The 16,089-nt window shown below is 38.0% G+C and overlaps 1 protein-coding gene across 4 annotated transcripts in view; it reads left to right on the forward strand.

Moving 5' to 3' along the window:
- Nucleotides 1–16,089, forward strand: part of FAM13A (family with sequence similarity 13 member A) — a 315,289-nt gene that overhangs the window by 17,243 nt on the left and 281,957 nt on the right. For all 4 annotated transcript variants that reach the window (XM_066279160.1, XM_066279162.1, XM_066279161.1 and 1 more), the window contains exon 2: nt 10,376–10,565. In XM_066279160.1, coding sequence (XP_066135257.1) covers nt 10,376–10,565 — 190 coding nt within the window. The remainder of the gene's footprint in view (nt 1–10,375; nt 10,566–16,089) is intronic.

Raw genomic sequence — 16,089 nt, forward strand, 5'->3', positions numbered from 1 at the left:
GGGACAGGAACATCGAACTGGCATCCTCGGTGCTTTGAGACGATGCTCTAACCAACCAAGCTGTCCAGCCAGAGCAATATAAAGAAATTCTTTTTTTTTTTTTTTTTTTATAAAGAAATTCTTAATCAGCATTTTCCAGCATTGACTCTCTTCTGGTTTTGTGATAGATACTTTTACATACATCATCTTATTAAACTCACAGAACACTTCAGTTGGTGTTATTGCAGTTTAATGCATGACGATCCAAGTTTGGTGTAGATGAATTTTGAATTTTCTTGTAAGATGAAGTCCAATCTTTTTGTACATGTAAATTTTTATAAGGTCAGCAGGCTGAGTTTGAGGCTGGTCTGGCTGCAGTACGTGCCCTTCCAGGGATTGTTAAGTTGATTCAGCTGACGTTGCTGGATAAAGACCATGGTCATCCTTCTCTTTGTCACATTTGTCCCTCGTCATTGCTGCACACTTGCACGAAGAGGCTGATTTTCCCATTGAGAATGTGCAAGTCAGTGGCAAAACGAGGATTCAAACTCGGGTATCCTCATTTCAGATGAGGTGCTTTCACAGTGGTCCAACCCTGTCCCTTTAATATGTTGTCTCTGTCTCTGGCAGAATAGTCCCACAATTGTAATCATTAATTTTTAGTTGCATTTTGAAAAGAACTTATATCTTTCCCTTCTTGTTATGCTGTTACTCTGTTAATAGGGAGTCTTTAAGAGGTTGCTATTTTTTCCCATTTTTTATTAATGAAACATATCAAGCCTTTATAAAAGTGGAAAGGATAGTAAAATGACACTTCCATATACAGTCTAGTTAGATTTAAAAATTAGCATTTTACTGTGCTTCTGCCTACTCTTTCTATGTCTGTATGTGTCTGCGTGTATCGTATATACATATAGAAGTATTGGCCAAAGTAGGTTTACAGTTATGAGTACCTGAGAGTTTATTCTTGTATTATTATTTATTCATTGTATCATTTTCCATACTAACAACTATAAACCTACTTTTGCTCATGCCTTTATATGCACAGACACTTTGTGTTGGAAATATTTTAAAGTTTTTGAAGACATGACATGGTGCCTCCCCTTCAGCATGCACCTCCTAATAGTAACGTACTCCAGCAGGAATAAATGAGCTGACACAATGTTATTATACCTAAAAAAAATACACAGTAATTCCACCTAATAACCGACACATATGCAAATTTCCAGAATTGTCCTAAAGATATTTTTTATTGTTTTTTTTATTTTTTTAACCAGAAAACAGTTAGGATTTCTATATTATATTTGAAGTTTGTATATTTTAAGTTTTAAAGAACTAGACTCAGTCTCTTCCTATGATATTGATGTTTTGAAGAGTCTGGGCCAGTTGTCTGTTAAAATGTCCCTCATCCTGGATTTGTCCGGTTGTTTCTTCATGGTCACTTTTACTTATTATTTTAGTTTCTGTATTTTCTGTAAACTGTAAGCTTAGATTTAGAAGTTAGATTAGCTTTAGCTTAAACATTTGTGGCAAGAATACTTTGTTCTGCATATTATATTGTGTCAGAAGCACATAATATCAACTCTCCTCATGATTAGTGATGATAAACTTTTAAGATAAGGTGATTACACCTGATGTCATTTGTAAGGGTGAATTTTTTCCCTTAACAATAGTATGTGACCTTTGATGCTGTGTAAATCCTGTCTTCTGACAACCTTTCACTTAAGTTTTAGTGTTCATTGATAATCCTTGATGGAAAAATGGATTTTCTGGTTCTCTCATTCTTTCTGTGTTTAGCTGTTGCATTCTTCTGTAAAGATGACCTTTATTTTTTAATCCCTTTCTCTCACTCTTCATAGTATATCTGTGGATTCGGAAATTTTTATTTACACAATATGTTATATTCAATTATGGTTGTTACTCTTGGTGCTCCAACTCTCCCAAATTTGGCCACTAGGACCCCATTTAGACCCTCCCACATGTCTTTTATTGACATGCCTCATTAGTTCTTGAGCATTTCATTGCTTTCTGGAACTAGAGGTTTCAGATTCATTTTGTGTTTTCCGTACACCTCTTTTTTTTTTTTTTTTTTGTATTTTTCTGAAGCTGGAAACGAGGAGAGACAGTCAGACAGACTCCCACATGCGCCCGACCGGAATCCACCTGGCACGCCCACCAGGGCGATGCTCTGCCCACCAGGGGGCGATGCTCTGCCCCTCCGGGGGGCGTCGCTCTGCCGCGACCAGAGCCACTCTAGCGTCTGGGGCAGAGGCCAAGGAGCCATCCCCAGCGCCTGGGCCATCTTTGCTCCAATAGAGCCTTGGCTGTGGGAGAGGAAGAGAGAGACAGAGAGGAAGGAGAGGGGGTGGAGAAGCAAATGGGTGCTTCTCCTATGTGCCCTGGCCAGGAATCGAACCCGGGTCCCCCTCATGCCAGGCCGACGCTCTACCGCTGAGCCAACCGGCCAGGGCCAACCGTACACCTCTTTTATTTGGTGGTGGAGTGGCTTTCTATTCTACACATTACTGATTAGATTTTTTAGTCCTAGACTATTTCCAAAAAGTTTTAAAGCACACAGTTTTGAATTTAGCTAGCAATGTAATCTGATTTTTCTTCGAAGTACCTGAAATTTGTGGTACTTAAATTATTGGCGGATTGCCTGACCAGTTCTGGTACAGTGGATAGAGCATAGACTTAGGACACTGAGGTTCCAGCTTTGAAACCCCCAAGGTCGCTGGCTTGAGCACAGGGTCACCGGCTTGAGCATGGAATCTTAACATGATTCCAAGGTCACTGGCTTGAGTAAAAGGAAGAGGTTCACTGGCTCAGCTGGAGCCCCCAGTCAACACATGAGAAGCAATCAATGAACAAGTAAAGTGATGCAATAATGAGTTGATGCTTTTCATCTCTCTCCTTTTCTGTCTCTTTCTCTCTCCCTCTCCCACTTCCCCTTCCCCTTAAAAAAATTCTTAGATGATTGTCTTAACGAAATACAGATCATTGATTTCAGTGGTGCAATATTGATGTATCAGGCTCTGCAAGCGGAGAGCGGCACATACTGTTGTTCCCCTTAGGCCCTCCTAGAACCACCAACATGGAAGGTTCTGGAAATACAGTGGTGTGCCATGATCGAGAGCTTAAGCACTAGAGCCAGAGCACCCGAAGGTTACATTCTGTCTCTAAAACTTCTGAGTTGTATAAACTTAGGCAAGTTTCCTTTTTTTTATGCATTAGTTTGCCTGTCCCAGTTGGAATAGTAGGTGTACTGACTGATAAGTTTGCTTGAACATTTAGAGGTGTTAGTTTTAACGCACTTGTAACAAAGTCTGGCACAAAATGAGCACTCAATAAAGGATAGCTATTATAAAACTTCCAGGCTTCTGAAACTCAGCCTAGTTACTAGGTTGATAAAAATATTCTCTGTTCAGGTTCTAATATCAGAAATATTGATGTTGTGTCTGAATATATCTTCCTTTATTTTAAGGAGAACAAGAAATATGTAAATGATCTTCTTTTCCTTTGCTACAAGAAGAATTTGTTTTCTCGTTTCTAGCAAGTGCACTGAACTCCCCAGCTAGTGTTTTTTGAGTCTCACCCTTTCCTACTTGGAGACAGCTTTCAGCATAGGTACTGTGGACTCTGCCTGACTGTGACTCCTGGCTATACCACATCTTCGATGCAACCTGAACCACATTACTTGGCCCCTCTGTGCCTCTGTCAAATGGGGATCACAATAGTATCTTCCCTTCCTAGTGTTTCTTTGTTAGGATTTATTCAGTGGTGGGATTCAAATAATTGAACATCTGGTTCTCTGCCCTAATAACCATTTTAAATATAAAAATATATATATTGAAAGGTAGTTTATTATTTCATGCATTTAATACTTAAATAAGAACAATAAAGAGATACACAAAACTAGATTATAAGAGTTTTAAAATATTAATGAAAAAATATTAATACCTTATAAAAACAATAAAACTGTTATTTAAGATATTTCCATGTTGCCTTTTTTTTTTTTTTTTTTTTTTTTGTATTTTTCTGAAGTTGGAAACGGGGAGGCAGTCAGATAGACTCCCGCATGTGCCCGACAGGGATCCACCTGGCATGCCCACTAGGGGGCGCTGCCATATTGCTTTTTGATTGGCATTCTCACTTGCAATATTTTCACCTATGGATGAAATGAACATATCAGTGCTTAGAATACGCTGTTGCGCAGGTGAACGTAAAAATGTAAGGAATGTAAATTTGTGATTTCCACATTAGGTGGCTTTCCAGGCGCCTATGTTAGAGAGAACCTTGACTATAAGCGCCATTTTAACAACCAGTTTGGCAAACTCAACAAAAAATTAGGTGTCGGTTCTGCTGCTGAACCAGTGCGACCCAGCTGAGTCTCACCACTGGAATTATTTATTTATTCACTTATTAATATTTGTTTATATTTTTTTTTTCATTTTTCTGAAGCTGGAAACAGGGAGAGACAGTCAGACAGACTCCCGCATGCGCCCGACCGGGATCCACCCGGCACGCCCACCAGGGGGCGACGCTCTGCCCACCAGGGGGCGATGCTCTGCCCATCCTGGGCGTCGCCATGTTGCGACCCTCCTGGGTGTCGCCATATTGCGACCAGAGCCACTCTGGCGCCTGGGGCAGAGGCCACAGAGCCATCCCCAGCGCCCGGGCCATCTTTTGCTCCAATGGAGCCTTGGCTGCGGGAGGGGAAGAGAGAGACAGAGAGGAAGGCGTGGCGGAGGGGTGGAGATGCAAATGGGCGCTTCTCCTATGTGCCCTGGCCAGGAATCGAACCCGGGTCCTCTGCACGCTAGGCCGACGCTCTACCGCTGAGCCAACCGGCCAGGGCCAATATTTGTTTATATTTTTATTTATTGATTTCAGCAAGAGAGGAAGGAGAAGACAGAGAGAGAGCGAGGAGAGAGAGACAGGAACGTAAAGGTTTTCCTGTATGTGCCCTGACTGGGATTGAGCAGTAACCTCTCCGTGTTGGGACAGTGCTCTCTAATCAGCCGAGCTATGCGGCCAGGGCTCTTTGCTAGGATTTAATGAGTGAAGCCATCTGAAGTATCTGAAGCTGTGGATGATGTAAAAAGTTAACTATCATTATCATTCTGATTTTCTTTTTTTCTAAAACGCTGGGTTTTTTATTTGCTTGATTATTCTTTATTATTTTTTTAAAGTGCTTTTATCAGTTGGAGGGTGTGTGTGTGTGTGTGTGTGTGAGTATTCTAGAACAAAAATGTATTCTGCTAACTTGAGGCCAACGGATCTTTCCTGGAGAGTTATGGAGCGGATCACCACACAGAAGGAGGAGCTAAAGGAGCAATGTCAGAAAGGGCAGCTAAGGGAGCATAGCAACACCAGCGATGCTGGTGGCAAAGTTAATTTCTGGTTAGTTCGTCTAACCATCCTGTGTGCACTGCAGCTAGAGTCAGTAAGCTCCAACCAGTTTTCTGTCCTGTGACAGTGCACTCAAGATTCAGTGGCCTGCAGGAGAAATGGTCTGACTGACCCAGGGGACCCTGAGCCCAATCCTGTAGTATGGTCGTTTTAAGCCACAGTCTCATCATACCTGTTCATGACCCAGGTACAGTCAAATCCCCAAAAGGAAGCCAGGCTTTGTTACTAGAGAAGAGGTGACGTGGAGACCAAGTGGTCCCAAACCAACAAATATTTGTACAGTCCTAGTGCGTGCATTTTCTTATCAACCTAAATGAGTTTAGATTAAAAATAAAAGCAGTAAAAAACAAGGTCACCAGCACTTAATTTTAAAAATGAATATTAGTATAAAGTTCAGAAATATGAGCTCCAGATCCAGCCCTTTCTCTCTGAGTTTACCACAACTTTTTGGGTCTTGGCTTCCTTATTCCTAAGGTGATTTTAATTTTTTGAAAGTCTATCTTTATTTTTTTATTTTTATTTTATTTTTTATTTTTTTGTATTTTTCTGAAGCTGGAAACGGGGAGAGATAGTCAGACAGCATGCGCCCGACCGGGATCCACCCGGCACACCCACCCCTCCGGAGCGTCGCTCTGCCGTGACCAGAGCCACTCTAGCGCCTGGGGCAGAGGCCAAGGAGCCATCCCCAGCGCCCGGGCCATCTTTGCTCCAATGGAGCCTTGGCTGCGGGAGGGGAAGAGAGAGACAGAGAGGAAGGAGGGGGGGTGGAGAAGCAAATGGGCGCTTCTCCTATATGCCCTGGCTGGGAATCGAACCCGGGTCCCCTGCATGCCAGGCCGATGCTCTACCGCTGAGCCAACCGGCGAGGGCCGAAAGTCTTATCTTTAAGTGTAAGCATTAAATGACTGCTAAGTGATTATTCTAGAAGTAAAACCTAAGGTACCCTGATGAGTGTGTGTAGTTTTAATGCAGGACCTATATTGCTTTTAAACATGTACACAAACACAGCCCATATGATTCAGTCTTCCAATTCAAGGGATCTATCAGAATATATGTAAACCAAAGTTTAAACCATTAAGTTTGACTTAGAATACCTCAATTAGTAACCGTTGTTACTTTTTAGCTTAGATTAAATCAAGAAAGATAAAATGTACATTTGAGAAGCTAAAATTACATATGTATTAACATTTATATGGAGGTAGTGATGTGATTAATATGTAAGAGTAAAAAATAATTTCAGTTTAAATAGAATTAATCATAAATTACTTCATTTCCAGTTATTTTTTCATGGCTTAGGGACTATAAATATTTATTGTCAGAAATGATATTTTATATTTGTTCTAAGGTTTTCTACATATTTTTTAATACTGTAAGTATAAACTTCTGAAGTAATAGAGTACTTTAGTTATATACTACTAGTAACGTCTTGTTGCTCCTGTTAGCGGACTCCTTCACCAACTGGGCTAGATGAGGAAAACTTTGTTTTTTTGTTGCTGTTCTTTTTTTTTTAGTGAGAGAGACAAGAAGGAAGAGAGATGAGAAGCATCAACTTGTTGCAGCACTTTAGTTGTTCATTGATTGTTTTTTCTATAATATGTATTTTTGAATACTAAAGAATCAATTCAGATGTCTCTAGAAATATAGCTGTTTTGTTTCATTGTGGTTGTTTTTAAATAATATTTACTTTTTAAAAAGTGTTAACCTGAATCAGGTTACTAATTAAAAACAATAATTAGATGTTCCTTTATTACTATGATTACATATAAATATGCTATGTGGTACAGCTCAATATTGAGTTAATAGGTGGTTTAATTTGCAATCACTTCAAAATGTGTAAGGTTAATTGCATGTCTCTTACTTGAAAACCTTCTAAGCCATAATGCCAAGATTGCTTATTTACACTGTCTATTAATAGGAGACACAATTTACAGTCTGCATTTTTTTTTCTTTTTTTTTTTTCTTTTTTTTTTCTTTCTGAAGCTGGAAACGGGGAGAGACAGTCAGACAGACTCCCGCATGCGCCTGACCGGGATCTACCCGGCACGCCCACCAGGGGCGACACTCTGCCCACCAGGGGGCAATGCTCTGCCCCTCCGGGGCGTCGCTCTGCCGCGACCAGAGCCACTCTAGCGCCTGGGGCAGAGGCCAAGGAGCCATCCCCAGCGCCTGGGCCATCTTTGCTCCAATGGAGCCTTGGCTGTGGGAGGGGAAGAGAGAGACAGAGAGGAAGTAGGGGGGGTGGAGAAGCAAATGGGCGCTTCTCCTATGTGTCCTGGCCGGGAATTGAACCCGGGTCCCCCGCACGCCAGGCCAACGCTCTACCGCTGAGCCAACCGGCCAGGGCCTACAGTCTGCATTTCTGACTAAGAGAATGAAGAGTAGGGGCTACTGATAGAACATTAATTCAAGGTTTTAAACTCAAATATAGACAGGATTTCTAAGAAGATCTTTAGACTATTAAAAACTAAGGAATTCTGATACTTATATACAAAATTATTTTATCTTTATCATTCAGGCCCTGGCCAGGGGCTCAGTGGATAGAGCATTGGCTTGATGAATGGATGTCCCAGATTTGATTCCCAGTCAGGACACACATAGGAGAAGCAACCATCTGCTTCTCCCCACCCTCCCTCTCTCTCCCTCTTCCCCTTCTGCAGCCAGTGGCTCAGTTGGTTCGAACATGGCCCTGGGTATTGAAAATAGGTCAGTTGGTCCCAGTGCATAGCCTCAGGCACTAAAAATAGCTCAATACTCGAGCATCGGCCCAAGGTGGGGTTTGCCGGGTGGATCCCAGTTGATGTGCGTGTGGTGGTCTGCCTCACTATCTCCCTTCCTCTCACCTTAAAAAATTATCTTTATCATTCAAAAATTATATCTCTTTAGGAGATTTAGAGATATGTAGAGAATGAGTAGGTCATTAAACTGACTACTAACCAAACATGTCTCAACCATGATGCCTTGTTAAACAGCAACCTTTAGTCTACACAAACATTAAGAAAGTTTTTCTGAAGGAAAAAGGATGATGATGATAGTTATAATAATAATAATAATAATAACAACCAATACTTACTGAGTGTGCCAGGCCCTGTTCTCATTCCTTTACATGTATGAACTCATTTCAGATTGGTATTTTTTGAGATAGGAACTCTTGTTATCCCCATTTCATAGATGGGGAAATAGGTACACAGAAGTTAAGTGACTTGTTTATGGTTCACAGCTAATTAGATCAGATGGAATTCAAAACAGGGAGCACGGTTCCATAGTCCTTGCCCCAAAGGACATACTATGCTAAAATGTGTATAACTTAATTTCATCAGCAGCTGTTTTTATGTTACATTTGATACTAAACTCAAAGTTTTATTAATACTGGTTACTTTTTAGCTGCTTACTCACCAAATATACGTAGTCCACTGAAATTTCCCACGTGTTCAGTTGAAGGAGATTGATGTACTTTTAAACCCACAAGGAAATATTACTAGCTGTTATAAATGTGGCTTAATTAATATATTCATAATTTCCTTGATAACTGAGATCATAGTTCTTGATCATTCTACTGCTTTATAATAGCTATAATATTAATAGATACTATATCTGTATTATAACTTTATATTTGCTGAATTTTCAATAGGGAAATCAGGCTTTAAATATGACTTGTTAAAGAATGCGATATTTCAAGGAAAGTTGGTTTGATTCTGCAGATTATAAAATCCAAAATTAAATTGAGATTACAGAAATCCAACTAAAAATCAGGATTTTAGAATTAACTGTGTAATTGTCTTAGGTCACATAGAGTATTTATCATAGTTTACTGTAATTATATACAAACTGCTCTATCATATAAATCTAAATTAGGAAGAAGATGGACGTAGAATAAGATAAAACTCTTACTAGTTTTAAATGACAACACTCTAATCTTTGTTTTCTCAAATCTAAAGTGGAAGTAATATTTCTACTTTTAGATTGTAACAGCTACATAAGCTTGCACTTATAATACTTATACTTTGGTTAGTTGCTACATTCATTCTTAAAAGGTGAGTTTCCTCCAATCTGCTATCTCTGTCCCCAGATATAAAATTGTTTGCCTTTTGCCATCTTTGTTCAGTATTTAGGCTTACAGATACACAAGCTTTTAAAAAATTCCTCACTTAGTTATATTAAACCATATTAAAATTATCTTTTATAACACTTCCTTGAAGAACAAACTTCTATTAAGAGGAAAAAACACATTTGTATGAAAAAACAAATTTGTAATTTCATTGTGTTGATAACTTGAACTAATTGAATATAAGTTGCCTTTTCTGTTTATAATATGTATAGTCGTGATGAAACTTTTCAAATTGTGACCACCTGAAATGAGGCCATTTCAGAGCTATGCATTTTAAATCTCAAAGAGAACTGAACTGATTTTGTGTGCCTTAAAATATTACTGTGATATTCACAATTGTAATCAAATCAGAGAAAGAAATGTTTACTCCAGTTATATATATATATATATAACTATATATATATAAAACCATATATATATGGTCTAACACTTCAAATTAATGCTACCTTAAAATAACATCTAGATAAATTTTTATATTTAGAAGCCTCTTATGGTTTCAGAATCTGAATGAAGTTTCAGTGTCCGTATAATGTTTTATTTTCCTTTTAACCAGGTACTTCTGAGTCACACCCCTTGGTTACTGTGGTAATGTATCTTAGATACTGCAGTGTATTGTTCCCTCACTTAGCTACAGTTAAGTTGTGGCTTTAGATTTCTTACTATTTTTCACTACTTTTAACCATTGTTATCAGTTGTGCCATTCATATGACGGAGCAACCATGAGAGATGTCAGAGGGTTTGAGCTGGGGTAAAAATAAGTGAAGAGTACTACTGTATGTCTTCAGACACTTATGTTTTAATTCAGGTGGTTCTGTTGTAACCATGCAACCTCCTGTGGTAAATATGACTGACTGCTCTTTTTTCTTATGCTCTTTTAAGCAAAGTAAAGCGACAGTTCGGTTGAAAGAAGACATGAAAAAGATAGTGGCGGTGCCACTAAATGAGCAAAGGAATTCTACCTGTAAAAAGCTATTTGGCGTCAGTCTCCACGACCTTCAGCAACAGGGGCTCACTGAGAATGGCGTCCCAGCTATTGTGAGGAATGTAGTGGAGTACTTGACAAAGAATGGTAAGTCTTGTTTTAACTGTTTTCACAGTTCTCACATACATAAGAGTGTTTAAGTGAATTATAAATACTTCATAGCCTATGCTTAGAATAGTCACTAAAACACCTTAGTTAGAATACCAAGTTCTTGTGTAATATACTTTTCCCTTTAAAAAGGACATTAAGAGTATTATTACTACTTAGCATTATTTTTGAAAATACTAATTAATTTACTATGGAACGATCACTTTAGTTATTGAGGTTTCTAGTTTGGAATGATTCCTAATTTTAAGTGCCAAAATACAATGTTCTAATATTAATAGTGAGTTTTCTTGTTTCACTACATTTTAATTGATATTCAATTATTTTTAAAGTAATTACAAACATATTTTGGGTTCTCTCAGCTAAGGTCCATCATGAATTTATTGGATGCCTTGATTGACTTCATAAGCTCAATAAAGATACCCAAAAAGTATGATGTATATTATATTAGCCTACTCTGGGGGTGTTGTTTACTTATGGAGTTATAAAATTAAGCAGGAAAAACCATTGAAGAGTAACCTAGTACACTGCATGTTAAAAAGATAAGTTATACCTCTCTGCATGATTAAAAGCTATGTTGCTTTATAGGGTGTTTTAAAAAATAATTTTATTTAAAATATGAATTTAAAACCTGGATAATTTGTAAAAATGATTTTATATTCCCTACATTCATGCTTTCAAACCAGGACCATGTGAGAGGAGAATGACAAATTATATAATAAATATCAAGGCCTGACCTGTGGTGGCGCAGTGGATAAAGCGTCGACCTGGAAATGCTGAGGTTGCCAGTTCAAAACCCTGGGCTTGCCTGGTCAAGGCACATATGGGAGTTGATGCTTCCAGCTCCTCCTCACCTTCTCTCTCTCTGTCTCTCTCTCCTCTCTCTCTTCCTCTCTGTCTCTCTCTCTCTCCCTTTCTCTCTCCTCTCTAAAATGAATAAATAAAAAAAAATTAAAAAAAAAAAAAGAAAAATTCTGAGATCGGAGAAGGGCTCGATGCTTCCCTTAGCATCTTTTAATAAAAAAAAAAATCAATATGCTTTAAAAGATTTGAGAGGGAAATATTCCATCGGAGAACTTGGAATTTTCATCAATTTTGGAAACAGCCTTTCTAATCTAAAACAAGACTAATTGCAGAACAGAATATAAAATTTGTGGGGAGTTTTAAAGGTTATACTTGAAACCCCAAAGAAATTCTGTACGTTGTGCTGTTTGCTTCAGGCCCCACATCTTGCGGCATTTACCAGTCCACACCCCCCTCCAAGAAAAGTCCTTCATTAAAATGCTTGAGAAACACGGTGCATCTGTCCTTCTCTAAGAACAGGTATCACCTTGTGAAAGAGACAGTTCAGACCCAGAAGGTCAGGTGTTTCGTGTTAATTGAAAAACAACTATTTGATGTAGATGGTAGAAGGATATTTTCTTCTGAAAACTAAAAAGCTAGGCTTGCGTTTTTACCTCAGGAATTATCTCCTTATTTTTAGGAGCAGATAAGCTGGAAACAGGTGAGATTCCTATAAACAACTCTGGATTTGTTTTTAAGTCCTTTGAAAAGTTAAATACAGAAGGTTTATACACAAGGCAGAAAGATGGGACCTTTACCAGTAAGATCTTGAATGTTGTTAAGATCAGATGTAATTGTTAAAACTTTGACAGGACTCATTTACACACTCAGCATTGAGTTAGATACAAATGAACCTCGAGGTAATTCATTTCAGCTTTAAATAAGGCTCTTTATTATTCCTTTGGAGGCCAAAGTGTGACCACCAAAATATTTTGATTTTGGTATAATCATGTATAATTGGTTTGTAATCGGTGATGTTGGGGATGATTAAATAATAGCTTCTTGAGGTTAGGCTTATGTAAAATCATATTACATTTTTAATATTTAAAAAATTATTGAATAGTTAATAATATGTGGTTCAAAATACAGGAAGCAATTCAGTGAAAAGTCTCTCCCTCCAGACCCTGTCCCTTGATTATTCATTTCCCTCCCAGAAACAATGTTCCCCTCCAAGAAACTATACTAGTTTCTGTTATTTGATGAATAGATAAGCATATATGTTTATGTTCTTTTTTTTCCATTTTAATGTAAATATAGCACACCATACACACTGTTCTGAATCTTTTAAAAAATTACTTAACAGTATATATTTAGGAGAATGTTTCATATTGAAACATTTAATTACTCATTTAATTCTTTTCTCTCCCTGCACACTGTTCTATTACATGTAGCATTTCTTTAAGCAGTACATACTGATGGGCACTGATTCTTGCCACTCTGTTGCTGTCTACAAACAAATATTCAGTGACTAACTTTCTTTTAGTCTTTGCATTTTGGAAATTTCTTTACACTTGCATTTTTTTTTCATTTAGCAATGTGCATGTGCTTCTTTTTTTTTTTAACGTGTCCTTTCAAGCAGTATCAGTGTATTTGTAGACTAACTTTCAGAAAGTGGATTGCTGAGTGAAAGGATGTGTGCGTTTATAATTAACTCTATAAGAAGTGAACCAGTTTATATTTATTCCATCACTATATGAAAATTTTGATAAAATTTGAGTTGAGATTAGTTTTCTTCTACTTCTCCTTCGCATAGCCTTAGTTATATTCTAATAAGGTATATTCAGGTAATTTAAACTAAATGTTTAGGGGAGAAATCAGTCATTCTTACCTGGGGATGTGAAATAGAATCTCTGGTGGAATCTTTGCAGGATACCTGTGCAGAAGTAGTGCCTCAGACCTACTGAGTCGGAATCTTGACTGGGTGAGCTAGGGGAAGTTATCTGCCCAATATTTTGAAAGGCTATACAATTGATTACTTTTTAGACAACAAGAAGCCCCTTATTTAATTTGAAGTTATGTTAGCAAACCATAGAGTCTATATAAGTTTGAAAGGTGGTCTAAATCTGAGGGAAAGATACTTCAATTAGTTTTATTTAGTTGTTTCATAGTAGGCACTCTTATCAGGTATGGGATATAGGATTAGTCAATATCCCTATGTAAAGTATGATGTCATACTTTGTTGTTTAAATACAGACATTTAATAACTTAGCATGAGGGGGAACTCTTACCATAAAGGAATTTTAGGACAGAGAGGATTTATTAAGGCCTATATCAAATAGACTTTGGACTTTCTTCTCTTTAAGTAAAAAAAAGACATTTTTCTTTTTTTAGATTCAAAGGAAAATCTTATAAGTCATAAGGCATATCATCTTCAGACTATTTTAAAATAACTAATCTTGCTGACAGTGTTGTTGTATTCTTTTTTTTAGTATGAAGATATTGTATGATAATGCCATTTTAAATAGTGTAGGCTTTGCCATTCACCACCAGATGTCAGAATATGCTTATATATTGTTATACTACTTTCTGAGCCCAAGTGTTCTAATTAGGCAAATTCTGACTTCTGGCATATTTAGTTTCTAATGATGTATCTACACTACTTTGAATAAATATTTCAATTGTACAAAAAAGTAGCCATCAGTGACATAGATGTTAGTTTATATAATTCTTCTTTCATTTCTAAATCATTATTAAACTGATGTTTTATAATGATCAACACTTATCTCCGAAAATGAAATATAACAAAATTTTGGAAATGTATGAGTAGAATACCACTAAGCCTTCTAGATATCTGCTTCTTCTGAACATTTCTGTTATAATGATCATTTCCTAAAAGTTTAGAGTAGGAAAATTTAGAGATGACATCACCTGCTAAGCCTCATATGGGTATTAGATATATTGTAAGTTCATAAGGTGCTTTAAAAAACTGTAAGGAGCCTGACCTGTGGTGGTGCAGTGGATAAAGCGTCGACCTGGAAATGCTGAGGTCGCCGGTTCAAAACCCTGGGCTTGCCTGGCCAAGGCACATATGGGAGTTGATGCTTCCAGCTCCTCCCCACCTTCTCTCTCTGTCTCTGTCTCTCTCCCTCTCTGTCTCTCTCTCTCCTCTCTAAAATGAATAAATAAAATTAAAAAAAAAAACAACTGTAAGGATATTTTTCCCCAGAGTATAAATAAAGCCATAGCCAGAGGTAAGCTTTCCTCTGGTTGAAAATCACTCAGTATCATAAGAGTTATTGCAGTGGGAGATGTTTCGAAGGGAAGAGTTGTGCAAATAAATGGAATGAAGCAGAAGGAAATGATTGAGAAGTATTAACTTTGATTTTTATTGCTTCTATTTATAATTTATCTCTCTACTAGTAAGGTCCCGTGGGATTAGGAACCTTGAAAACCAAAGCCAGTTCTTGAAGCTAGATGGTTATTTTGGAAATCACTGGAAGTATATTTATTTGAGGGAAGGGTAAAAAAAAAACCTTATTTGGAAGAGAAAATCTAAGGTCAAAGCTAGAAAAACTGTGAAATCTAATGCAGGAGGGATTTGCTGGCTAAATACAGGCTCAGGAGCTGGGGTGATGTAGGAACTATGAGGCAAAATTCTAAAATTTCAGGATTTGGGCCTTGACTTGGGATTCTCTCTTATTAGGTGCTATGTGCTTGTTGCCAGTGTACATTTCTGATGTTACAGACGAAGCTTTGTGGAGCAGGGAAAACAGACCTTGAAAGCTTTCAAAATCACTAAATTAAAGTCTTCCAATAGTTCCACAATATTAACTAATATGATATGCCACTCCCTTTATGTGTTACTGCATAACAGATTACCCCAAAACATAGCAATTACAACAACGTTTATTATCTCACCGTTTCTGTGGGTCAGGAATCCCAGCACAGCTTAGTTGTGTCTTTCGTCTTAAGGTCAGAAGGCTTCAGTCATGGTGTTGGCTGAAGCTATAGTCATATCATGACTTGACTGGTGAAAGAGTCATTTCCAAGGTCATTTGTGTGGCTGTTGGCCGGATTCAGTTCCTTGTGGGCTGTTGACCTGAGGTTTTCATTTACTCACTCCAGAAACCACTCTCAGTTCCTTATCTCATGGACCTCTCCATAAGGTCTATAAACTAACAAAATAAATAGCAGCTGATTTATCAGAGAGAGCAGGTAAGAAGAACCAGAGAGAGAGAGAGCGCACAAGTGAGCGAGATGGTCACCACAAGTCTTTTATAACCTAATTTCAGAAATGAAATTAGAAGATAATCATTTCACTTTTCTTGATTTTGTTGGTTAAAGGCAAGTTACTAGGTCCCAGCCACCACACTCAAGGGTAGGGGGTTACACATCATTGGGACATTTGAAAAGCTGCCTTCCACACATAGTGACTGGCATCTCTTCTGACTACATGGTTCCCTGGCCATCCTGGCTATTAATTTTCTTTATTTTTTTCTTTATTTTTTGTGTGAGAGAGACAGGGAGAGAGACAGATAGGAACAGACAGACAGGAAGGGAGAGAGATGGGAAGCATCAATCCTTTGTTGCAACTCCTTAGTTGTTCGTTGACAGCTTTCTCATATGTGTCCTTACTGGGGAACTACAGCAGAGCGAGTGACCCCTAGCTCAAGCCAGCAACTTTGAGATTAAACTGGTGAATGGAGCTCAAGCTGGATGAGCC

The sequence above is a fragment of the Saccopteryx bilineata genome, chromosome 5, assembly GCF_036850765.1.
Source record: "Saccopteryx bilineata isolate mSacBil1 chromosome 5, mSacBil1_pri_phased_curated, whole genome shotgun sequence".
Taxonomy (NCBI): Eukaryota; Metazoa; Chordata; class Mammalia; order Chiroptera; family Emballonuridae; genus Saccopteryx; species Saccopteryx bilineata.